Genomic DNA, 27764 nt, shown 5'->3' with positions numbered 1-27764 from the left:
ACATGAATAGTTTGGGGAGTAAAAGTAAAAAAAAATCATGATTATGTGAGTCATGTTGTGATACTCTAAATAAGTAAAACCAAACAACAAAAAATACAGTATATATGAGCACCATTAAAAATGTGTGTATGTAGCTATATATGTCAAACTTTACCTGATTAAAAACTGCATTTAAAGTTAAAACAAGTATACAGTTATGAAAATACATTCTCAAGCTAACATGTCATGACTTATTTTAAAATGTTTCATCCAGCATTCCTTCTAAAACTCAACTAAGGAATTCAACATAAAAAAAGCCAGTATTCTTTTGTAGTGCAAATCCCTTGATTAAACAGAATTACTTTAAAAAAAGTGTTCAATAAGTGTTTTCAATTCATAGATTCTAAGAGGTGCAAGAAAAATGAAGTAGGCAAATAAATGGGAATTAACAGAATAAACCAGCATATGTTGGATTTGTCCTCAAGGGATTATCATTCAGGCCTCAAAATTATTTTTAATTGAGAGCAGTAAAGATTACACTGCCAGAAACACCTTCTTTCTATAATAAAAGTTGTAAATTTGTCACTTTCACTGTAATATTTCTGCTATATTCACCCAAACTCTGAAAACAGCGATATATAATATACATCCTGGGATAATAGAGGTCTTTAATGAAAATGTTATTTTGCTCTTACTTCAAGGCAGCTCATGATTGACTATTAGGAACCCTTGAACTTTTTTTCAAAGCTCCCAGTAAAAGCAATCACATGATATGGATTGATGTTCTTTGATACCATTGTCACGATAAATATTAATGCTATTCACCATTTAAAATACGCTCAATCTCTTCTAGTCTTTTTAAAGCAGCAACTCTTTTCTTCTCAATTTCTTTGATATCTTTTGTTGTTTTGTGGGGGGTCTCTTCGTCTCTATCTTTTCCTAATTGTTTGTTGGATTTAGACTGACTTTTATTATCACTTGTTTTTACTATTTGTGTTTGTCTGGATTCACCTCTACTCTCCTTTACACTTTCAGTTGGAATTTTTTCTCCTTCTACACTTGAAATCTTACTGGTTGGGAATATTGGCTCTATAAAACTAGATGAGGAAATCTTATCCCTGACTATATTCAAATGGCGCTGAATATATTCTTCATGTGGTGCTAACGCCAATGTTTCAAGAAGGCATCTTTCAGCTTTTAATAAGTCTTTTTCTTCAAAATAAACAACACAAAGATTGTGTTTTCCTTGCACATTGCTTGGATCCATCTCCAAAATCCTTTCAAAACATTTTTTTGCTCCTAGTATATCTTTCTTTTGATTCATCAGAATGTCTCCTTTTAAAATGAGGCCCTTGATATGATCAGGGTAGTATCTGAGTAACTCTTCCAAAATTGGCAAAGCCTTTAATTCCTTTGAAGTCTGGGAATACAGGAGAGCCAGATTAAACAAAGCACTTCGGAAGTCAGCTTGTAACTTTATGGCTTTCTTCATCCAAATCTCTGCTTCATTGTCCTTTTGTCATCCATGGCAAGCATTCCCAAATTGAAATAGCCATTAGCATCTAGTGGTTCTTCATTTATATAGCTTAGAAGTCGTTTTCTAGCTTCAGGTCTGAGTTTAACCTCACCTAGAAAGTTTTTTTAAAGAAAAAATATATTGTTAGTAAAATAATTAAAAGTGAGGAACAAAGCCATTTTCAAATACTTAGATTACAAAAAGATGGCTTCAAAACAACTAATTTCCATAGTTAAAATAAGTAGTAAGCAAAAATCTCGAAGTTTTCATAGGAAAAGCAAAATATTTGAAACAGCTTAAAGATAGCTTACTTCTTTTTTTTTTTTTGAGACGGAGTCTCGCTCTGCTGCCCAGGCTGGAGTGCAGTGGCCGGATCTCAGCTCACTGCAAGCTCCGCCTCCTGGGTTTAGGCCATTCTCCTGCCTCAGCCTCCTGAGTAGCTGGGACTACAGGCGCCCGCCACCTCGCCCGGCTAGTTTTTTGTATTTTTTAGTAGAGACGGGGTTTCACCGTGTTAGCCAGGATGGTCTTGATCTCCTGACCTCGTGATCCGCCCGTCTCGGCCTCCCAAAGTGCTGGGATTACAGGCTTGAGCCACCGCGCCCGGCCTACTTCTTTTCCTTTAAAGCAGTAAGAGTGCTTCAGAAACCAAAAGGAGAGAAATGTCTCTTATAATTTAGAATTCAAATGGAAATAGCAGAGGGAAGATAGAGAATTCAGAGAAAGAAGCATGGGATTTGCCAACAAAGACATGTATTCAATCTTGATTCTGGTAACATTATGACTTTATACACTGAACATGTTATTTAACTTCTTTGGGTTAACTGAGTTTTCTAATAATTATATGATGTATACTGAAAAAATATTCAGCAAATAGTAACTATTACTGGGTAGAAAAAAGCTTCAGAATTATTATATCACATTTTTAAAAATGTTACTTTAAAGTTTTAGGAATGTTTCAAGGACAAAAACATACCATTAAATATAGGGCTATAAAATTAGGATTTAGGAAACATGTTATCTTCTTTTTTTTTGAGACAAGGTCTCACTATATCACTCAGGCTGGAGAGCAGTGCTGTGTCCATAGGTCACTGTAACCTCAAACTCCTGGGCTCAAGCAGTCCTCCCACCTTGGCTTCCTGAGTAGCTGGGACTGTAGGCATGTGCCATCAGTCCCTGCTGATTTTAAAATTTTTTGTGGAGACAGAGTTTTACTATGTTGCCCAGGCTATTCTCAAACTCTTGGCTTCTAGTGATCCTCCCACTTGGCCTTCCAAAGTGGCATCAGCCACTGCCTGGCAGGAAACAAATCTCCATTGAGATAATTTCTATTGCAAAAAAAAAAACAAAAAACAAAAAAACAAAAACAAAAACAAACAAAAAAAAACCCTTCAGGTTCTACAATTACAAACCTTATAGTACAATCTTGTGTCAAATAATGAGCATCTTTCATGATTATCAAGGTAGATAACCTTACAAAAATACTAGCTTTTCTCCAAATTTATACTTTTTTGTACACCAGGCATGAAGATTTCTCTCTATTCTTTTATTTGGCAGCACGATGGATAAAGAACATTTGAAAATAAATCAGGAGACTTCAGTTCTTATCCTGGATTAGCTACTTAGCCATATGACTTTGGGACAGTCATAAAATCTATTTGGTCTTCACTCTATTAAATAGAAGACTGGCAAATGCGAACTCAGAGGTCCTCTTTAGTGCTAAAATACTATGACTTTATGATTCTTTCATATTTTACAAAAGTTTTAAGAAATGTATCTAAGAAATAACTAAACATTATAATAAAGAGAGTTTTTTCTAATTTAAAATTAAAAGATTATAAATCATATACACTATCTTATGAGGCAGAACTGAAATTCCTATATAAAATATGGATGAAGGATCCAGATTTACTGTGGTTAGTAATTCAGTTTTGCTAAATTATAGGAAATATAAAAAATTACAATAATATCTCAGAAAACGTAGTAAAATTGGATATAAAATGGTGCCAAAAGTATTTGCTCTTATGAATCAAAAGAAAATAAAATGCTATTTTTGAAAATATATGCTCTCAGCTCCTCACAGCTAATTATGTAAAAAATTTCACAAGTTCATATTATTTGGAGAGTTTATATATAAAATAAGTTACATTATATTTATGTATATAAAATACAACATAGTTAATGTTGCTTAATAGACTGCCTTAAAAATTAGTCTTAACACATGCCAGAAGAATTAAAAATCAGTATTATCATATGCTAGAATGCATATTACTTGAAAACAGTTTACTTCAAGTATTTTAAATATTCTTCCTATAAATCATTTAAGCACAGTATTGCTATAAACTGTCAACACATAAAGTGTTTGCTATGGGTAATAAAGTTAAATTAAGGTTTTTATTATATTATAAATTACAATTTGTTTAAACATAGATATATTTTGAGAAAACATACCTGATTCTTGCATTAATATAGCAGAGTTGAATAATGCTAGTTTATGCTTTGGATTTAGTTCCAGAGCACGATTAAAGTTTTTTAGGGCTTCATTAGGTTCTTTAAGTTCAATATATACAATTGCCAGGTTGTACCAAAGATCTGCATTATTTCTGTCCAGCTCTAGTGCTTTAAGATATGCTTCCTTTGCTTTAAGAGGTTTATTCATTTTTAAAAGCAATTCTCCTCTGTGGAAAAATCAAACACAAGCTTTACTTGCAACATTACCATCTCAGTTTGTAGATAAAATTTTTGCCAAGTTTTAAGCCTTTCCACATACAGCTTTTTTTTTTTTTTCTTTTAACTCAGAGTCTTAAAAAACTTTCAAAAACAACTCTTTGAAACTGTCCTCAAATCTGAACTCCTTAGGTCAGTATATTTGGCTTGATATATTTTCAAATATTATTTAAGAAGAAAAAAATTATGCTGATTTCAGAGGGCAACCTATCAAGAGGAATTCAAGAAGGAGGACAGAGAAAATATATTTTTTGAATTTATCTTAAAAGGAGACAGACTAAACTGCATCAGAAAAAGGACAGCTAGCCAGAGTGAGAGATTAATGAATTTGTCAGGTGACAAAGGAATAGCATTAGAAGAAAAAAATGACATATAGTAGTGGTAAGAGAAATTCCAGTATTTGAATCTATAATAGAAGGCTCACTGTGCAAAAAACCAAAATATTCAAAATCTGTAACCCCTTCTTATATTAATTTAGTCCTCATCAATGTCTTCTTATAATATGACCATTCTTTAAAAAAAAAAAGAAAAAAAAAGCTGGATATGGTGGCTCGTGCCTGTAATCCCAACACTTTGGGAGGCTGAGGTGGGTGGATCACTTCAGATCAGGAGTTCGAGACCAGCTGCCCAACATGGCAAAACTCCGTCTCTACTGAAAACACAGAAATGTGCCAGGCATGGTGGCACGTGCCTGTAGTCCCAGCTACTAGGGAGGCTGAGGCACAAGAATTACTTTAACCCAGGAGGCAGAGGTAGCAGTGAGCCGAGATCACACCACTGCACTCCAGCCTGGGTGACAAAGCGAGACTCTGTAACAAACAAACAAACAGAAAAAGGACTAAAAAAAGCTGATCAGGCAGAGTGGGAGGGATGAGTCTGACCTACAGATAATTTTGAGAAACACACTTAGAATTGAGGATCAGTTAAGAAACCATTGTATAAATCTTTCTAGTGTGGGTCTATTTTCCGTTAGAAAATTTTAAAATTTTGCTTAATTATTTTACATATGTACAAATCATATTTAAGTAGTGATATGAGAGTTGTTCTTATAATACTACTCTTTCCTACAGTATCAGCACAGGAATAAAATAAAAGGAACAACAATTAATATTCTCATTAAAACCACTTCTAGAATGAATGTTTGTCCAAATCATTATTTTTTTTAATGTAGAGACTGTTTAATAGTTCTTTACGGATTAATACATGACAGGTGTTATTTAGAGATACAGCCTTGCTAAACTCAATGGGCTTCAATAAGTACTGGGCACGGCGGAACAAAGACAACCCCAACTTACAAACAGATTTTATCTCAAAAACTTAAATTCAGAATGTACTTTCCCCACAGAAAAAATGCTACGAATTACTATTAGTTTTCTGGACCAGGCTACAAAACAAAGTTTAAAAACAATTTTTCATCAAAAGTGATACAAATGATAACACATACATAAGAAAATAAATGAAGTTTTAACATGTAGTACCAGAAAACTTTTTTTTTTGCTGAGAACCAAGATGTTTTCTTTGTGTCAAAGGCATCAATAACCAATCAACTCTAAAACCCAAGAAAGTTCCTGAGAGTTTGATATTAGAAGTAACTATTATAAAATGTCAGCTTCAAGTTTTAATTTCAATAGGAAAAGAACAATTTTGGTGATGGGAAGAAAATGAAAATAAGATAGAGCTGCTTCTACCCTTTCCTTAACACAAAACCTAAGTTGGCTATTACAAGTTAGGGTTTCCCCTTGTTAATTTCAAATCAATAAAATCTGACTGTCAGTCTAAAAAGTTATGCCCTTCTATGCACTTGGTTGCTACGATTATTAAAAACATATTTTTTTTTCCCAAAAAAAGCCAGTTCATTCAAAATATACATGGAGATGTAGTTTCAATATTCCATAATGATAGCTTTAAGTTGAACTGGGATACCTGCTAATGTAAGCCTGCTTGAAGTCGGGCCTCATGCTTATTGCTTGACGGTACAGCTGATCTGCTTCTTCCAGTCGGGACTCGTTTGCTCGGATCAGGTTAGCCAGATTGATATAAACATTTAGGTGGTTAGGGGCAATTCTGGCTGCATATTTTTTACCAGGAATAATCTGTTTAGAAGAAAAGGCATTTTCATGATTTGATATTTCAGTATCAGAAATCAAAAGTACATATTCCTATTGGCTAATTCAAAATAACACAGAACATAGTGTAAAAAATACACTGGCCTGAGAGATCAGGGTTCTATTCCTGTTTTGATCAAACCTAAGAGAGCTTGACTTCTAAAAGTTCTGATTTGTTTGACTTCAGAAAAGATAGATACAAATAAAAGCTAACAATAATCCACTGAGGTGGCATGAACGAAAAAATATATCCTTAATGCCACAAAGTATTATTTAATTACATTTTTGGATACTATAAGTAAAATATATTTATTTACATTTTGTGTGTTTTCTTTTACATTTTATTATTTATTTTAATAAAGTGGTAACATTAGCAGCACAGTCTTATTTCCTCAGAAAAAATAGCTTAAGCTAGGCTGAAGTTTTCTCAATTGTGATAATATTTATAGTCATATTAATAGTGACAGTGTTTAAAGTTGAACTGTATGACATTTTAAGGATTATTTTAATCCTTAACAGTTAAATTATATTTGTTATTGGTTTTTATCATATCTAATTTATTGTGTTCACTGGAAGTCTGGATCCATATGTACTATATATTATAAGAACCTTAACTTAATAATCAGTCAGAGTGTTTAATTTCCAAACTTCACCAGATAAGTGAGTCCTCAGTATTCTGGAATAAATTACCCTATTGTCACAACCCAAAAATATTTTGCTGATAACATGAAAATTGACATAGGGTCAGATCTTCCAATTTTGATACTATGTTATGTTTAATGAATCTTGTATCATTATAACAACTGATAGACACAATATAGCAAGAGATGTATCTACTAATTTTATCACTTTTATTTATTTTTTGATAGGAATAATGTCGAACAGTATGCTTAATATACATAAAATATTTATTTAAAGTCATATAACTTGCTGATAACTCATAATCAAGAATATCTAAAATTCATACTTTATGAATTTAGTATTTACAAATGGACTGTGTAAAAACAATTTTTAAAACTAAGTGAGCTACGACTGGGCGTGGTGGCTCATGCCTGTAATCCCAGCACTTTGGGAGGCTGAGGTGGGTGGATCACGAGGTCAGGAGTTTGAGACCAGCCCGTCCAATAAGGTGAAACCCCGTCTCTAGTAAAAATACAAAAATTAGCCGGGTGTGGTAGCATGCACTTGTAGTCCCAGCTACTTGGGAGGCTGAGGCAGAAGAATCGCTTAAACCCGGGAGGTGGAGGTTGCAGGGAGCTGAGATTGCGCCACTGCACTCCAGCCTGGGTGATACAGCAAGACTCCATCTCCAAAAAAATAAATAAATAAATAAATAAATAAAGTGAGCTAGAAGAATGTAATTCTTTATAAAACTTATAGGAATAGATGATTCATTAGACACTTTACTTTTATATCAAATGAAGAAAAGATAAAGATTTTCCTTCTAGATAATTCTATTCAATATGGACATCTAATAGATATGACCCAACAGATAAATTATGGCAACTTACTTGAGGCATCAGTGATTTAGCCATCATGTAAGATTCTTCAGCTTCTTTGGTTCTATTTAAATTTTTATAAGTTCTTCCTACATTCATATGGGCACCAATATCATCTAAAATTTTAAAACAATCATGTGTTGGCAAGTATACAACTGATATACTCAATATACTCAATGAAATGATTCAATGTATTCGATATATAAACAAGTATTCAATGTAATTAATGAGAAGACATATTTTCAGAAACACACTAGACAAATGCAAAAGCAGGCAACGGGTCCTGCTTCCTCCTTAAAGTTCTTGTAATTTAACTTGTTATAACTTAAAACCAATGGTAAACACAAATTTACTTAAAGCATATAAAGACAGAAAATACATACATGGCATGAAAAAACTATTTGAATGGATTTTTGAAGAGTTGAGACATAAGAGAGATAAAGGTAATGAAAAAAATTTTTATTACCTTCCTTCACTGTATTTTACTATACTAAAGCTTGCTTCCATTTACTTAATCTCATAGCTAAGAAATTCACTCAAAAGGTATAGCTCAACTCTATAAGTGAAATGAATCATCAGGATTTTTAGAATTATTTCTAGGTTACAACAAATATGCATCATGGTGGAACAGGGGCAAAGAGACTGAAAAAAACTTTGGCATTCGATTTTTAAAAATTTTTGTGACTGTGGCTAGAATGAGAGTATAATGGAAAATAATGATAATAATAGTACTTAAGATGCAGTGGCCCACCTCTTTTAAATGATAATAAACTCCTTAAAATTAATTTTAGATTTTTAAAAAAGTCTGTGTTAATTTTAGAATGTCAGGAATTTATGTCTCATTTTCTGATGTGGAAAATAAAAATCCCAGCAAATTTACTCAGGGATAGGAAAAAAATGCAGTTGAAATAGGAAAGATATGAGGATTCATTGTACAGTAGCTTTCTAAAAAGATATACTTGCCAGTAAATATTTCAAAGGTCTGGAATAATGATAGAAGGAAGGTAGAAGATCTTAAATCAGACAGTTTTTATTCAACATGAACTAACAGACATGAAAAGGTTCATTATGATTACTACTTGCCTTGTGACACCAATTATTTTGCAATTGTGCAATAATTCTCTGCCTGCAACTCCTAGGACACATAGGGGCCAAGCATATATATCTTGGGTATTTCCCGAGTAACAGTCCTAAGAACTTGCTATATATTGTTTTAGGCTGGCAATTGTGTGCACTGCACAAAAACTGGCAGATGCAGTCCAGGTTTGATTATAGTTAAGTTTAGGAGTAAGGAAGTTGATTTTTTTCTTTTTAGATGTATTGCTGAGTCTCATGGAGCCAGGAGGGGTCAAGCAAAAAAAGTTTAAGCTAGCCATTCTTAATTCTGGCTGCAAATCAGAATACCTGTGTAGTTTTTAAAAATTCAGATACTTCAGCCCCACCTAGGTCCATCAAAACATAATGTTCAGAAACGAAATCTGCAAAAATATATTTATAAAAAGTGTCAAAGGCAATTCTGATGTAGAATCAGGGCTGAAAATCATTGTATTACCAACTGCATATAAAAAATACACAGTATAGTGACTAGATCAGGGTATTTGCTTCCATTATATGTATTAAAACATCACTATATATCCCATGAATATGTACTATTATTGTCAATTAAAAAATACAGAGTAGTCTTGGCTTTTATATCACTATTTTTTTAAACCAGATAAATCCATACCATGTTTATAGAGTTCAGAATGTTATTTATGAAAAGCTAAGGTACACAGAACCTGAAAAAAGTAATTATACTCTAAGAATTTAAGAGTAAACTGAAAAATTGTTAAAATAAAAGTGTAATTATGCCAGCTGAGTATTTAAAATGTTATTGAGATTATCCCCAACCAATGTTAGAAAAGAAAGAGGTTATATACTTAGATAAAAAATGTGGTGAATTACTATCCACTGAAATCATGTTCTTAGAATTATGGCCAAGAGATATTGTCATTAACGTAGACTTCAGACACTAAAGTATAGCAGCCCTATGTTTTCAAAGAGCAGAGATGCAATTAGATATTGTTTAGCATCAAAAAGGCCACTCAATACAGCTAATAAAATGAAAGACATAATTTCTAAGCAATTCTTTATAATTTACAAAGTTTTAAAACTCTAGAGGGGAAAATATTATCACTTTTAAGATAATTTTAAGTATTAAAAAAAGGTAGGAAGATAGGGCAAGATGTAAAAAAATCACTGACATTTAAATGTCTAAAGAGCTAAAGGAACTTCAAAGAGTAAACCCACTCTTATGAATACCTACCCAAAAGAGCAGCATGAGTTAACAATCTAGCTGTTAATTCAATTGTAAATGAGGACCTCACAAATCTCAAATGTAGCCTAAGTTTGTCAATACGAGGTTTCTATAATCACTTAGTTTTTCCAGAATCCTAGTTGTATATATTTCATTTCTTATCTCTCTTCACATCTCTAATATCATATTTTCACTAGGAAAACAAAAGATTAGAAGGGAACTTATCTCATTGCTAAAGGTTATCAACTTATCTGCATGAATGTTTGCATATGTTTTTAATAGTAACAAACACCTGTGTACACAGGTTTACATTCACCATTTCTTTGAAATGACAGTAGTTATTAGACACTGGTTCATGTGTCATCTAAGTCATCCTGCCTAGGGATGCAAATGTGATGTAGCTGGGAAATTTTCAAGCAACTGTGTATGACTAATACACAGCTGCCCAACAGTGAAATATTAGCTGCCCAACAGTGAAGTATTCTCACATTGATGGCTTAGGCAACTATGTAGATTTTTAGTATTCCTTGGATGTCCACAAAATTATAAATTTATTTAAAAAGATAAATTTATAAATATATGGAATATCCTAGGAACTCTCTATCCTTCATAAATATAGATGTAAAAATTACTAATAGCATTTTAACAAATATAATAAAGATAATAAGTCATGATCAAATTGTGTATTACTGAAGGCAAGGTTGTTTTAACATTATGAACTCAATCGATGATATCCACTATATTAACAGACCAAAAATTAAAATAAAAAGCTTATCATCTCAAATGGTGCATAAAAGCATTTGACAGAATCCAACATTTATTTGTGTTAAAAATTCTCAGCAAATGAAGAATTAAGAAAGGCAGGAGAGCTCTCCTATGCTGCTGGTGGGAAATACATTCTTTGGAAAATAATTTAGCAGCCTTTAAAAAGTTAAACACACACAAATCATATGACCATGCCATTCTTCTCTCAGGTTTTTACCTAAGATAAATAAAACATATATACATAAAGACTGGTAGATGAATGTTCGTAACAGCCATATTTGTAACAGCTCCAAACTGCGAACAATCCAAACATTCATCGACAGGTAAATGGATATGGATAAACAAACTGTGGTATATCCACGTGAAGGAATACTACTCAGCCACACCAAGGTATGGGTTTTTGATTCGTAGAACAACATGAATGAATATCAAAATAACTGTGCAGAGTAAAAAAGCCAGGAAAAAAAAAGAGAGTCCATAGAGTACAATTCCATTCATACACAATTTTAGAAAAAGCACATTATCTGTACTGATAGAAAGCTTTTGCTTAGAGAAGGCTGGGGTGAAAAGGGGTAAGAGAGAGGTATTAGAAAAAGATCCAAGGAATTTGAGGGGTTTGATGGATATTTCCAGTATCTTAATTGTAGTTATGGTCTTACAAGTAATATACATATGCCAGAACTTATAAAATTATATATTTTAAACATGTATAGTCTATTGTATGTCAAATGTACTTCAAGACTGCTATTAAAAAAATTACAACTCAATCATTTCTTTGGGTTACTGCAAAAGCCTTCTAAATGATCTTCCTGCTTTACTGTTTTCTGCATAGCCAGTGATACTCAAAATTACACCAGAGTATATGTGCAAAGGTTGCGCTCTCAGTTTATTATCATCTCAAAGAAACTTTCTCTGAAAATTTCTAATCTCTATGCCCTTTTTATAGCTTTTATCATTTTCATATAAATACACGTGTGCATGCATATGTGTGTTTAATATATATTTCATGTGTACATATGTATATATATTTACATGTGGTATTTGTTTACTTATGTTTATGCCTTTATTTAGAATGGAAACTCTATGAAGGGAGGAAATTTGTTTTATTTCTTCTGGATTCCCTAGCACTTAAAACAGTGTCTGACACATGGTAAATTCTCAAATACATGCCTGATGAACAAATACACCTACAGAGCCATTTGCTATCCATTCATTTTCAGCCTTCTTCCTTGCATTATACGTCCCTTTTTTGCTACCTCCTGTAGGAGTTTGATCAGGGTGGTGGGAAAAGTTGTAAGAAAAAATTATAGGGAAAGATGCAAACCTTCTTGGAAGGCCAGGGATTTTGCAAAAGCTTAGGAAGCGAATTGTGGCTGAAGGCAGCCAGATTCTCTTATCTGGAGCCTGAGAGCAAAGAGTAGATAACAAGGGAATGTAAAGGAATTTATCTAGATAAAATTGTTTACTCCTGTCTCCGGAAATCAACCTTCGATTATTCATGCACAGGACTGCTTTCTACTCGGGGAGTCGACAATGTTTATTACCCTCATACTGTGTTTGCTCCAAGCCTTTATCACTAAATCTGTACTAAACAAATGCGAGCGGGGCTGGCTTAGGGTGGGCTGCACTCTGTTGGTGGCTGCTGCACTCTCTTGTTGGCGGTGCTGAGCCATGCGGTCCCCTAGTCGCACTGTCAGGCAAAATACCTGTGTCAGCATACTTCTTTCATCCGTCACTCGGCCAGAGTCTGTGGGACAGACTTGGCAGGTGGTGCCCCGTATGAGGAATGCTGCAATGGATTGCGATGGAACCCTCAAAAACGAAGGTGAAGAGACTGTGCAGTAAGTCATTGGTGCCCGCTCGGGATTTCCAAGTTCGAGGGAACTGTTCAGGCTAGGGCTTCATCATGGGACAGTGGTTATCAGCTCAACAGAAACAGCATATAAAAGTACTGAAACAGCTGCTTAAAGCTAGTGGAGCCTCAGTTTTGCAGGCTCAATTAAGGGACCCAACGCAAACTGCTGTTTCCCATAACCCACAGTTCCCAGAAGAAGGTATGCTAGACATAGGACTCTGAGAACAAGTGTGGAGAAATCTTAACATCATGCCCAAGGGTATCGGGTCCCAGTAACATCTCTAATGTTACGGGCCTTAGTTAGGGCTGCTTTGGTCGTGCACTACACAGAAGAGCCTAAAAAGGGAAGGGAGGAGAAACCATTACCTACCTTACCGCCTCCTCCTTCTCCCTCAGCCCAGCCAGTAAAGGGCAAAATACCAAATAAATGGAGGTTTTGCATGAGCCCCCTCCTCCAATAAATTGAAAGAAAGACAAGGGATACACTACAGCTATGGGATTCTATCTTAGGTAAGCGGCATTAGAAGGGGAGCTCTTGCCCGGTAATGCAAGATCAACAAGGCAAAGGGGTACATGGACCCATTACTTTAACACTTATAAAAAGATAAGGAAAAGCATTAAAGAAAACAGAGCTGCTAGTCCATTTATGAGAGGGTTAATCGAGGTCATTTTGCAGACCTCTTTCTAATAATGGCCACTGTTATTCCTCCCCTACCCCTGACATGGCTCTCTCAAAATCCTATTTGGGTAGAATAGTAGCCTTTAAAGGGAGAAAAATTACAAAGAGTCCATGAATTAGTTGAGGAGCAATTAAAAGCCAGCCATATAGAACCATCACACAGTCCTTAGAATTCACCCATTTTCGTCATTCCCAAAAAGTCTGGCCAATGGAGACTTCTGCATGACTTGCAGGCTATCGATGCTAATTTGTAACCTATGGGGCCCCTTCAACAGGGTTTCCCTTCCCCTGCAGCGATTCCTCAAGATTGGCCTTTAGTCATTATGGACTTAAAGGACTGTTTTTATACCATTCCCCTTGCAGAACAGGACAGAGAAAAATTTGCGTTTACAATACCAGCTATCAATAATGAAAGGCCAGCTCACTGATTTCATTGGAAAGTGCTTCCTCAAGGGATGCTGAACAGTCCTACTATGTGTCAGTATCACGTAAATCAGGCTTTGCTCTCAAGTAGAAAAGAATTTCCTAAATGCAAGATTATTCATTTTATAGATGATATTTTACCAGCATCCCCAACAGAGCCAGTAATTTTAAGTTTATATGCCTCTGTCATAAAGAATACATAGCTAAGAGGTTTAATTGCAGCACATGAAAAAGTACAATTGTCTTCTTGAAATCTTGGATATATACTAACTTCTTGGTCAGTAATACCTCAAAAGGTTAAATTAAATACTAGCAACTTACATATCTTAAATGATTATCAAAAATTACTGGGTGATATTAATTGGTTTTGCCCCATCTTGGGCATAACTACTGATAAGTTACAAAACCTGTTTTCTATCCTAAAGGGCAATACAACCCTAGATTCTCCCAGGCATTTAACTCCTGCAGCAAAAAGGGAAATTGAGGAAATAGAGCAAGCTGTTTCTCAGAGGTAACTAGATTGCATAGACCTGCAATATTCAGTTCAACTGTTTGTTTTCCCTACTAAACATTCCCTAACAGGATTAACAGGACAGACAGCCCCAGGGCTACACTTCCTAGGATGGGTTTTTTGCTCACGTACTGGGACTAAAACACTATCTCCCTATATCCAGCTAGTTACTAAAGTCATCTATACAGGCTGCAGACGATGCAATCAGTTTCTAGATTATGACCCTGATGTCATAAGAATTCCTTTGAGTAAAAAGCAATTCAAAGCAATATTGTCCCTATCTCTAGATCTTCAGATAGCACTGTCTGATTATGCAGGCCATACAGAGCATGCCCTTCCTGCTGACAAACTACTTCGGTTCTTATCTCGTACTGCTGTAGTTTGTGTCTACAAAAGTAGTTCACTCCCCCATACCCCTCACTTCTTCTGGATTTACTAGCACTCAGAGAGCTGAGGTTGGAGCCTTAATCTTGGCCCTGGAGACCTTTTCTGCTCAGTCTATCAATATTGTTAATGACTCTGCTTACTCTGTTTATTTATTACAGAACCTTAAGACAGCCCTCATTAAGTTCACTCTCGAGCCCACTTGTGTGCACTTTTTCTTCGACTTCAGCAACTGCTGGATCAACATACACATTCTATTTTTAACACATATACTCGAGCCCACAGCCCACTGCCTGACTCACTGGCTTATGGCAATGAACAAGCAGACCTATAGGTTATGACATCACTGCTTGACCAAGCCACCCAATTGCATCAATTTTTTCCACCAAAACTGAAGAAACTTAACTAAACAATTTCAACTTACCTAAAGACTAGCTAAACAAATTATTTTACAATGCCCACATTGCCAACTCACAGGCACGTGCCCTCCTTCAACAGGTGTTAACCCTAGAGGACTAGAACCTAATCAGCTATGGCAAACAAATGTTATTCACGTCCTTGAATTTGGAAAACTCAGATACACATGTATCCACTTATACCAATTCTCACATAATTAGCACACATGCTTTTCCTTAAGAGTCCTCCCAATATGTTATTAAACATTTTCTTTTAATCTTTGTGTTTACGGGGTGGCCCACAACAATTAAAACTGATAATGGTCTGGCTTATGCCAGCTCACAAGTTCAACGATTTTGTCACATGTGGAACATCCAACATTCCACAGGTATCCCTTATAACCCTCAAGGACAGGCCATAGTAGAATGTGTCCACTCTACCCTTAAAAATAAGCTCAAAAAACAAAAAAGGGAGAATATGAGTAAGGATCTTGCAACACTATTGGCATAAGCCTTATTTACCCTTAATTTTTTAAATTTAGATGATAAATTTCAATCAGCCATAGAAAAGCATTTCACTAAAGCCCTTCAAAACATAAAACCTGCGGTTTTATGGAAAGATGTAAATAGTAATGTATGGTGTGGTCCAAATGATTTAACATGGGGAAGAGGATATGCTTGTATTCACAACCCCTCAGGTCCTCTATGGATTCCAGCATGACACATCAAATCATACTATGGTGTTGCTAGGACCCAACCTGGTATCAGAAATGAAGGAAATGACCCTGCAGGACCACCAGCCCCAGAAGATGCAGCTTTCTTGAATGACATAAGCCCGAGACATTACCTGGGGGATGCTGAAGAAGACAACTCAGGAGGCTGAGTGAATCCTGTTCTGGACACAGACACCATTCACTCCAGATAATTTGTTCCTTACTATGCTTTCTGTTGTACATTACAACTCTCATAGGACATTGGTTTTTCTTATTCTCTCACTTTGCCTGCTATCTGTACCTGCTACTCTCTATTAGGCGTATCTTCTAAATCCGTCTTTCTTTCACCCTGTTACCCGGGCAGACACCCCGTTCCCGGCCTCTAATAATGTAACTGCTTGGCTAGGAGGGATTAACATACCCCCAGTGGGGTTCCTTAGTAACGACACACATTGGACTGAGCTGCCAAGTAACACTACATGTCACTCCTTAATTGGAAAAGAATCTTACTAATTATATTCATGCTTGTCTTATGTTATTTACTAATTCTAGGATGCAAAGCTGGAATATGAGTTATAACTGCTGCGCCTGACAAACCTGTTGCTGCGCACATCTGTACTCTTCAATCAACAAAACTTGATGCAAAAAACAGAAAAGGGGGAGATGTAGGAATTCGGTCAGGGTGGTGGGAAAAGTTGTGAAAGATGCAAACCTTTTTGGAAGGTCGGGAGGTTTTGCAAAAGCTTCAGAAGGGAATTATGGCTGAAGGCAGCCAGATTCTCTTATCCAGAGCCTGAGAGCAAAGGGTAGATAACAAGGGAATGTAAAGGAACTTATCTAGATAAATTTGTTTACTCTTGTCTCCAGAAACCAATCTTTGATCACTCGCGCACGGGACTGCTCTCTACTCGGGGGTTGACAATGTTTATTACATACAAATTGTGTTTGCTCCAAGCCTTTATCATTAAATCTGTATTAAATAAATGTGACCAGGGTCGGCTTATGGGGGGTGCACTCTCTCGATGGCTGCTGCACTCTCTCATTGGTGGTGCTGAGCTGTGAGGTCTCCTAGCTGCACTGTCAGGCAAAATACCTGTGTCAGCATACCTCTCTCATCTGTCACTCAGCCAGTGTCTGTAGGACACACTTGGCAACCTCCTTTCCTGGCTCCAGTGAAAATAATGCCATCAATATTTATCAGCTCATATTTACTGAATATACATTATTGCCTAGAAACTGGCCCAAGTCTTATATAACCAGTATTTAACATAATCCATACAAAAGAATGGAGATATTATTACTTCAAATTTATAGACAGAAAACTTAGAGTGACTGAACTAAATTTGAGAAAAGGTGTGATGCCAGAGTCAAAACTTTCAATTAAACATCACACTAGTTGTCCCTTTTAACCTTATCCTGGTTACTGTCTTGCCCCATCTAAACTATCTAATTCTAACCATACAGTAAAATAACATGTCATTTCATCTGTCAAACCCATTTAGGAAGAATACAGCTTAAAAAAACATGGAATAAGCCAAGAAACCTCTAGCTTATTCCACATTCATTGTTTCTAAGTTTAAATGCTTTATTCATAACACATTATAATAAACTGGTTTACTTGTTTTCCTATCCCATGGCTTATTATTAATAGAAACAGCAATTCTGAAAGTGTGATAGTGAAGTCAAACTGAAGAAGAAAGGTTAAACAAATATCTCAAAAACAGCAATTGTCACTAATGAGCGGGACAATGAGCGGGAAAATCATTTAAAAACTGAGTGTCTATATCTGCAACATCCTGTGATAGGCACACTAGTCACTAGACAAAACTGAATGTGTACACACACTCCCCACACACTTAACTTAGTATTTACAACAATGCTGTGAGACAGATTTCTAAAATAGATCCCATTTTAGAAACAAGCAAGAAGAGTCTGAGAGGCCTAAGTAGCATCTCAGTCTCAAAGCCCTCAAAGATGGCTCCTTCTCTAAAAACTCCTAGAATCTAATTAATCCATGCATTGTACATCTCAAGACTTAAGAAAGTAATGAATTAAAATATTTAGTGACTGCTGACTGCGTATAGGACCCTACTTGATGATGCAGGGGTACAAAAATGAATCAGATATTCCTGCTACCCCAAGGAAGCTCCACAGTTTAAACAAGTATTTTAAATAAATTTGTATTTAAAATAAAATATAGCACTAAATAGAAAATTACAAATATAGGAAAGATACAGAGGAAGTTAAGGGGTTTTACAAATGATAACTATTTGCTTATAGGAGGAAAGATAGGAAGAGTTTTAGAAGTCACTGGAAAATAGGAGGAAAGGGAGAAGGGAGAAATTCTAATCTCAAGGAAGAAAATAAAGGCAAAGAAGTAGGGAAGTACAGGACATTAATCCCATATTCCAAGAAAAGCTAAACTACATGAAGGTCTAACGGAGATAAAACTGAAAGGCTAGATCATCAGCTATATTTTCACAACTTTTTCTTCACCTTTCTCTAAATGAAACTTAGCTTTGTTTTGGAGACATAGTTACCTTTAGCCCTTTCAAGTGGTGACTGTGTTCTTTTCTATCCTTTGTGACACTGGGCCTGGAGGAAAAACAGATACCTTCCTCCTTGATCCATGTTGCCATTTTTGGACAATTCTCTCTCCTTTTACCATACTCATCTCTGATTGTAATTTAACTCTATTATCTACTATTCCTATTAGTGTTGTAGTCACCAATTCCTGGATCACAGACTCTGGCTCCCTGTTGCTTTCTCTAACATTACATTTGTCAAAATTCTTAATGATTTAGTGATTTCATAATCCATATAGATATTAATCTTTGAATACTGTGGTCTTGATGACCTTTTTTTCCAAATGATTTTCACCTCCTTTCTACCTTAGCCAGTTAGTGCAATGGTCATAGTTGTACTTACTAGAAGAAAACAATAGTGTCCGACATGCTGCACCCCTTCAAGGATATTTAGTAATGCATGGAGGTTTCTTTTTGGACATCACTCTGAATGGAAAATAATGATGGCATCTGGTGGATGGGGCCACGTCTGGTACACCTCCTGTAATATAGTTCTACACTAAAAATGCCAACAGTACTCCTATCGAAAAATACTGCTGCTCTAGCTATATCCTACTCAGATATCAACAATTCCTCAGATCCACTGATCTTGTTACCTTTCCTCCATCCCTCATCCTCTCTCGCATCCCTTCTTAACCAGCTTAGATTTGGTGGCTCATCATTTATTCACTCCTTAAACCCTTTCTTGATTAGTAATACACAACTGACAAAACTTTAATCCTATTTAACATAATTTTCCATGTGTATGACATCACTATTATAGCTAAAAAGTTGCAAGAGAAAAACACATAACCATACTAACTTTTCTTTTCTTTTTTGGAGACAGAGTGTCACTCTGTCACCCAGACTGGAGTGCAGTGGTGTGACCTTGGCTCGCTGCAACCTCTGCCTTCCAGGCTCCAGCAATTCTTGTGCCTCAGTCACCCAAGTAGCTGGGATTACAGGCAGTCGCCACAGTGCCTGGCTAATTTGTGTATTTTTAGTAGAGATGGGGTTTTACCATGTTGCCCAAGCTGGTCTCAAACTTCTGACCTCAAGTGATCTGCCCACCTTGGCCTCCCAAAGTGCTGGGATTACAGACTTGAGGCACTGTTTCTGGCCCAAACTGGCTTAAAAAACAAAGGCAAAACCCTCTTATTTTACCATCCTTTCTTGACCCCATACCCAGCACTGCCACCATTTCTTATCAACACCCTTCAAAAGAGTTTTCTATATGAACTGTATCCAATTATTCTTTACCCACTCTCTTAAGCTCACTACCATCAGGCTTTTGTACCCATCATTCCATCAAAATTGCTCATCCATATCCATGCCATCCAACAACTCTATGTTAAGAAAAAAACCCATAAATGTTTTTGTTTGTTTTGAGACAGAGTCTCACTCTGTCACCCAGGCTGGAGTGCAGTGGTATAATCATGTGATCATAGCTCACTGCAGCCTTGAACTCCTGGGCTCAAGGAATCCTCCTACCTGAGCCTCCCAAGTAGCCGAGACTGCATGCCCACACTACCATGCCTGGCTAATTTTTTAATTTTTATTTTGTAGAGACAAGATCTTGCTTTGTTGCCCAGGCTGGTCATGAACTCCTGGGCTCAACTGACCCTCCTGTGTCAGCCTCCCGAAGTGCTGGGAATACAGGTGTGAACTATCAGGGAATACAGATACTGAATACAGGTATCAGTCTGATATTAAGTGGCTAGTACATGTAATCCAGTTCAAAATAAGCAAGCACTGAACTCTAGTATTCAAGTCACTTAGAATAAAGCTAGTAAATAAACTCTATCTTATTTCCCCCAAGGATAATCAAAACATTAAAAATCAAATTCATGAATTTATTAGTTAATAATGCTTACCTGGCTGAACATGGGTAGCCTGTAGGAAGTATTTCAAAGCTCTCTCAAAGTTCTTTTCATTTTCCAGAGCATGACCCACATTATTCCATAGTTTGGCATTATTTTATTTACCTTAAATACAAGCACAGATAGAAATAAGTTACAATTAAAAAAAAATATGACTCCATACAAATATTTCTTTGGAAATTATTAAGGAAATATTATTAAGAAAATAATTAATAATTAATATTATTAAGAAAATAATGTTCTATGGAAATGTCTCTGGGGATGACACAGGAATCAAATAAAGACTGCTTCACCAAATTTACTCTCCCTGCACCTGAACACCAACATGCTAAAACCATAACAGTCTTATTTCATTCATGTTATATATTAACATTTTACTGAAAATGTTATTTGATGAAACCACAGTGATGTTTCAAAACTTCTGCTCTACCGTTTGTATTTTTAGGAGCAAAAGCACTGGAACATGAGAATATGTTTAAATGTTGCACTGATGACTTATTTTTAGACTTGACATATTTAAAGTTATTTATGTAGTCCATTATGGTAACAGAAACCCTGAGATTAAAGCTCTGAGTCAATCTGTGTTTTCAAAGTTCACAGATTGCCGTGGTGTTCTTGCAGATAGATGACACCTAGCCAAGGAACTAATTGCAGCGGTTGTGGCTACAGGTTCCAACCACTGTTCTGGGAGTGAGTATAAGCAAAATTCTGGAAAATTATGGGGCTCCACTGGTATCCTAGGAGTATGGTTTAATAAGCATAGTAATGAGGTCTCACTTGTTGGCAGACTTCTGAGCTGGGAGAGAGAGTAGAGTTACTGAGTTGTATAAGAAGAGAGTCATCTGATCTTAAGTAGATGTGGAATCAAGAAGTCACACAGACTACTGGAATGAGGTGGCAATCCAATAAAGCTAAACAACGAAGAGTTAAGAAACAGTCCAAAGGAAGTAAAAATTCAGGTATCTGAAGAGGGGTACTGGTAAGGGAGAGCTTGAAAACATCTTTGCTGATAACCTTTAAAGAAAACAGATTTTTGTTTTTTAAAAGACCTTTTTCCAATTTATAAGGTACATTCTACAGGACAATCTTATGTCCTTCCTTTCTGCCAATGCTTATCTTTCTGATAGTATTGTAACCACTGGTTATTTTCCACATCGTTGGGTACCTTTTTTTTTTTTTTTTTTTTTTTTTTCTGTGCATTTATTTTATTGAATGATGTCATCAATTATAAAACTCACCATTTTTTTTTAAGTACCATTAGAAAGAAAAAGCCACTAATTTAAATGCTTTTCACTCTAAGACTTATTTGATTTCAGAGATATAAAAAGGAAAGGAAAAAAATGAGCACTTCTAGAAATGATATAGTATTCTGATTTTAAACATTGTGTCATTTGAGCTTCCAATAAGCTTCCAATAACTGTATAGTATTTAGGGAATTATCATATATGCTTTGGGCATATAGCTAAGTATTATTCAGAGCATTTGGTTATGGCATATATTAAACAACAAATTATTTTCATTAATCTTTTAGTGAAGTACTTAATCTTGACTGTTAAATGTCTAATTAAAAACAAAGTTAAAACAGCTTAGAAATTGTTCCAAGAAATCACTGATGACATACTTTCCTGTCATTCTGAACAACACTTTACCTTCAAGGCTGACATAAACAAAGTATATTCAGACTCCCAATCCCAATTTCTGTGGAATGTTTTCAAGGAATGAGTGAGTATCACCATAGACAGACAAATCCAGGATAGCTTTTTAAACACACTGTTTAAGAGAAAAAAAGCAAAACAAAAAAAAAATTGTCTTCATCACCAAAAGCATTTTACGTTTTAGAACAGAGGTAAGAAGTATCTTAAATGCTCCTAAAATATCAGATGTGAATTTATTCTAATTCATTCTAATGATCACCCAACTTTAGAGGACACACCACCAAAAAAATTAAATATTGTGAATATGACCTTCCAGTCAACTGCATTATATATGCTAATATTGGCTATATTTCAAAAGTTCTGTTTAAATTAAATGATTACAGATGGATAAAACCAATTTTTAAATGTGACTTTTTACATTTACAGTCCTTTGTGCCATTTTCTACAACTGAGTACTCTTAACTGAGTTTAGAAAGGTTTGGTCAACCTTACCACTGGTCACATTTGAAAATGTTTTGCTTACAATTTATACCAAGAGTATCATGATATTCTTTATTTCTCTACTGTAAAGCTAGAACTGTCTATTAAAAGGCATAGTAAAAGTGACTCTTCATTAAACAGAGGCAAATTACTTATACAACTTTAGGTTAATTATTTGAAGGCTCAATTCCTCACCTATAATCTTTATTATCTTGTTTAGTATTAATAGTCTCTGAGTCTGTGTTTTTGTTCCTATAACATGGTTTTATTTCTTTCATTTTGATAGATCCACTTAACTAGGACACATGAGTATGGATGAAAAAGAACATGGTCATTAGAAGCAGTCAGATGTAAATCTGAAACAAGACTGTTATTTACTAGCTGTGTGATCTTGGGTAATATGGCTTCAATGTTCACATCTGCAAAATAGACTTAAGAAGTGTCAAGATTAAATGAGAAAACAAATCTAAAGTGTTTATCATGGTCCTTGGTACATGGCAGGCATTCAAAAATGGGTAGTGATTATAAATGGATATATGGGTAGAAGCTAAGAGAAAAGGTTTGGTAGATGGCAATAAAAAATTGCAGACATGGATGAGATTATCTGTGGAACACATGCAGTGTGAAAAAAGTGGCTATAAGACTTTGAAAAATGTAAATATTCAAAGAGCAGGTACAGCCAGAAGAATTAATCAAGAGAAACACTTTTTACAGACACTAGGGAAATGAATTTTAAATTAAAAGAGCTGACTTAGTTTAGCTACTAGGAGGTACTTTGTTGTATGTTTAAGGGTGAAGTGGAGAGAAGTCAGAATTCTGTCGGGTGAGGGGTGACTAGAAAATGGGAAAGTGAAAGAAGTGACTATTTCTTTTTCAAGTTGCAAATTCAAAGTTAATATTATTACATCAGTATTACTTGACCTTTAACAATTTGCTTGATTTGATAATTTTAGTGCCACAGCTTAAGTATACAATGAGATAATAACTATAACAATGATAATTCCTAAGCATATATAGTGTGACTACGCTGTTCCTTAACTGTTAGTCTGAGGCAACTAGGATACCAAGATTATAATGAAGATAGTGATGATAGCAAAAAATTACAGATTGCTTACCATATGAATTTTATATATATTAACTCAATACAACTCACTTAAGTAGGATGACTATTATCTTAGTTCACTGAATATGGAAGTGGCAATGGTCATTTGTGACTTTATTCTCAGTAACATCCTTGTTTTCATTTGGGTCTGACTCAAAGGTTGTTCTGTCTCAGGCTGTAAAATCAGATTGCATAAATATGGGGAAGAACACAGAATAAGTAGGTGCTGTGGAGCTTTCCTAACTTGTCTTACAAGACAAATGTGGAGATTAAGGAGATGAAAAACCAAAAGATACAAAAGCATGACTTAGAAAACTGAACTAAATACTTAAATTTTAAAATGTGTCACACTTAATTCCATAGTAAGCATTACATGAACTGACATTTAAATTCACCTTTTTGTTGATATTTTCTGCCATCCATGAGCTACCAAAATACAGAATCCCATGCTGGGAACATATAATACTCGCTCGGCAACAACAAATCCAACTGGAAAAAAAAGGTTCGATGCAGGAATAAACGGTAAGGCCATTAAACAGCGGCCTACAAAAAAAAAAAAAAAAAAAAAAAAAAAAAGATTTAATAATTTATAATAATTTAATAATAATTAAGAACTATATGGGCATCTGATAGCTCGAATTCAAATAGAGTTAATCATGTTAATTTGAATAGTGGTACTGGAATTATTTTAGATAATACTGTGAAGAATATTAATTTAAACATAAAAAAGGCAACTTAGGCATTAACAAACATCAGGATGTATGTAAGCAAGGTGAAATGGAAATCTTGAATTCTAGAAGTTATAATTACAAGATATCTATGAACTTTCTTCGAAAACAAGATTTCTAGGTGTGCTTGGGAGTGATTACTCCTTGAAATTAAAATCTAAACCATTACAGCATTTTAAATTTGAGAAGCATAATTAGCTATATCTCACTGGTTTTCTGTAAAAAATATGCTTGTGTAGTAAAATATAAAAACTTTAATTAATGTAAATATTCACATCTTTAAGCAAAATTAAACGATAAAGGTTCATCCAGTTAAATAAAAGTGAAAGTACTTTTGAAATTGTATCTAAAATAACACACTCAAACAACTCAATCGTAAGAAAACAACCCAATTTAAAAAATGGGCAAAGAAGCTAAATAGATATTCCTCAGAAGACAACATGCCAATGGCCAACAAGTATATAAATGTTCAACATCACTATCATTAGGGAAGTGAAAATTAAAACCACAATGAGATATCATCTCACACCTGTAAGAATGGCTATTATCAAAAAGGCAAAAGATAACAAATGTTGGCAAGAACGTAAAGGAAGCACTTGCACAGTGTTAGTAGGATGTAATTTAGCATTGCCATTAGGCAAACATTATGGAGACTCCTCAAAAAATTAAAAATAGAACTACCACATGATCCAGCATCCTCACTACTGGGTATAGATCCAAAGGAAATTAAATCAGTATGTCGAAGAGAGATCTGACCTCCCCTGTTCATTGCAGCATTATTCAATTTACAATAGCCAAGATATGGGAACAACCTAAGTATCCATCAACATATTACTGGATGAAAAAAATGTGGTATATATACACTTTGGAATACTATTTAGCCTTAAAATAGAGGAAATCCTGTCATTTTGACATGGATAAAACCGGAGGACACCATGTTAATAGAAATCAGCCAGCCACAGAAATACAAATAACACATGATCTCACTTGTATGCAGAATTTGTAAAAGTTGAACTCACAGACGTAGAGTAAATGGTGGTCACCAGGGTTGGAGGGAGAAGGATGGGGAAAGGTTGGTAAAAGGCATAAAACTTCAGTTAGGAGGAATATAAATTACACAAATAAACATTTTACACATCTAACTATGTACATGTGGTAAAAATAAGATGATAATGAAATATGCTAATAGGTTTTTCAACAAATCAAAACCACAAAGGCTGATTAAAAAAAAGCTAAACATGTCAATTTTTACAACTTTACTACTTTAAGGAACCGCATGATATTGGAAACTGAGGGAACGAAATCAGGTGTTGTTCAGACAAGACAGCAGACTACTGTACCTTAGCATTACTTCACATAACATCCTGAAAGGTTAAATATATTTAACTAGAAGCTTGGTGTATGCATAAAATAAAACTGTCCCCTTTAAATCAACAGTCTTTCATTCTATAAGAATTTCTAAAATTATTGATATAACACTGAACAATGAAATGAAACATCATAAAAATGTTTAGATTTCTTACCATTCTGAAAATGGGATGACATGTGGTTTCCACATTACACACCCACAAAACACTAGCACATAAATAGCTTGTGAAGGAAATAAGTTTGGTCACTTTTAGGAAATCTGTTTCTATGGACATCTGCTTCCATATTTTGTTACCGTGATTTGTTTTATAGTACCTAATTGAATAAACAAGTTAAACCTTTAGCTTCACAAGTTTGAGACTCTTCTAATGGGCTAAGGTGAAAGAATGTCTTTTTTTTCTATTTGACTTAATTTGTGAAATACAGAGGTATATACATTGAAAAAAACACTCTCTCCACAAATGTTCACACATTAATGATTTGTATTAAGGCAACACTGAATCTGAGGAAAATCACTACCATCAAACTGGTCACCATCATACCAATTTGTAGGTCTGACACTTCAGTTTTTTTAAATCAAAAAGGTAAGAGCAACTAAGAGTACATAGAATTCACTTTCCATTTCCCAGAGATGCTTGACAAAAAATGTGAAACAGATAAAGTTCCTGAATATATATGTAGTTCACTGAAAAAAAATTTTACTTATTAATTCATGGCCGCCCTAAGGCAATTTCATTTAAAGGAATTAAGTGTTAAATTCACCCAAAAGTGTATTGCAGACTGATGCATAAGCTATACAAAAAAAAAAAAAAAAAAAAAAAAATCTCTCAGGAAAAATCTATAGGTTCTCTAATGATTAACTTATTCACAAGTCCTAATATGCTCTCTAATAATGTATGTCAACCTAGTTAACTATCACTATCTTTTAATTTTCTTCTTCCAGTAATATAAACTGTCCTTAAATGTTAGGATATTAGTAGATAGAGCAAAGAGTTCAAGACAAATCTGCTTTACTTCTCATTTCCTACATAAGGCAAACCACCCAGTCGCCTCAAGAGTCTTTCTTTCTTTTCTTCTTCTTCCTTTTTTTTTTTTTTTTTGACAGGGTCTTGTCTGTCATGCAGGATACAGTATAGTGGCATGATCATAGTCTACTTGCATTCCTGAACTCTTGGGCTCAAGCAATCCTCCTGCCTCAGCTTCCCAAGCACCTAGGACTACAGGTATGCACTACCATGCCTGGCTAATTAAAAAAAAAAAAAAATTAGAGATGGGATCTCACTGTCTTGCCCAGGCTTGTCTCAAACTCCTGGCCTCCATTGATCTTCCCATTTCTGTCTCCCAAGGCACTGGGATTACAGGCATGAGCCACTGAACCCAGTTAGTTCTTTACAAACAAAATGGGGATTAATAACGACTTACATTTTGCTGTTGACAAATATATGACATCTTATCTAATAAGTGCATAAGATGGTATCTGGTCCTTGGTAGGTACTCCTTTGTTCTACTTACCCCCTCCAGAGATCTTCAGAAAATATCACCATAAAAAAAAGCACATTTATTAGGACTATACCGAAAGTAAAGTTATGCTTAAGGTCACAGCTGTTCCATTTTTATATGCATTTTAAATTCAGTTTACATTACATGCACCATTATTTTATTTGGTGAAACCTTAATTCCCCTACCTCTCCTTTTTTTAAACTTTCTTTTAGCAAAACTCCAGCTTTGGATGTATTCTACCATTTATTTCTTTTGTCTGTATTTATCAGAGTGGCAATGCGCTGCCAGAGAAAGTCCCTAAGCTGAACAGATTAACACTGTCATAAAAGCATGAGCATCAAGTTCAAATTTATCCTTAAGACTGTTTAGGATTTCTAGGTTTCTCTGGAAAGTCCCACTCTTTTTTTTTTTGAGACGGAGTCTTGCTCTGTCGCCCAGGCTGGAGTGCAGTGGCCGGATCTCAGCTCACTGCAAGCTCCGCCTCCCGGGTTCACGCCATTCTCCTGCCTCAGCCTCCCCAGTAGCTGGGACTACAGGCACCCGCCACCTCGCCCGACTATTTTTTTGTATTTTTTAGTAGAGACAGGGTTTCACCATGTTAGCCAGGATGGTCTCGATCTCCTGACCTCGTGATCCACCC

At 35.1% G+C, this 27764-nt stretch overlaps 1 protein-coding gene across 1 annotated transcript in view; it reads right to left on the bottom strand.

The window, feature by feature from the left end:
• Positions 1-457: 457 nt before the first annotated feature.
• The window catches only part of TMTC3 (transmembrane O-mannosyltransferase targeting cadherins 3), a 55410-nt gene continuing 28103 nt past the window's right edge, over positions 458-27764 (bottom strand). Inside the window, 9 exon segments of the mRNA XM_017877136.1 lie at positions 458-1497; positions 1500-1607; positions 3947-4173; positions 6146-6315; positions 7839-7942; positions 20286-20396; positions 21934-22061; positions 23924-24071; positions 26327-26345. Coding sequence (XP_017732625.1) covers positions 797-1497; positions 1500-1607; positions 3947-4173; positions 6146-6315; positions 7839-7942; positions 20286-20396; positions 21934-22061; positions 23924-24071; positions 26327-26345 — 1716 coding nt within the window. The 3' untranslated portion in view covers positions 458-796.

This window comes from Rhinopithecus bieti, unplaced genomic scaffold, assembly GCF_001698545.2.
Source record: "Rhinopithecus bieti isolate Rb0 unplaced genomic scaffold, ASM169854v2 scaffold_10271, whole genome shotgun sequence".
NCBI lineage: Eukaryota > Metazoa > Chordata > Mammalia > Primates > Cercopithecidae > Rhinopithecus > Rhinopithecus bieti.
This window is presented reverse-complemented; position numbering and strand designations above follow the sequence as displayed.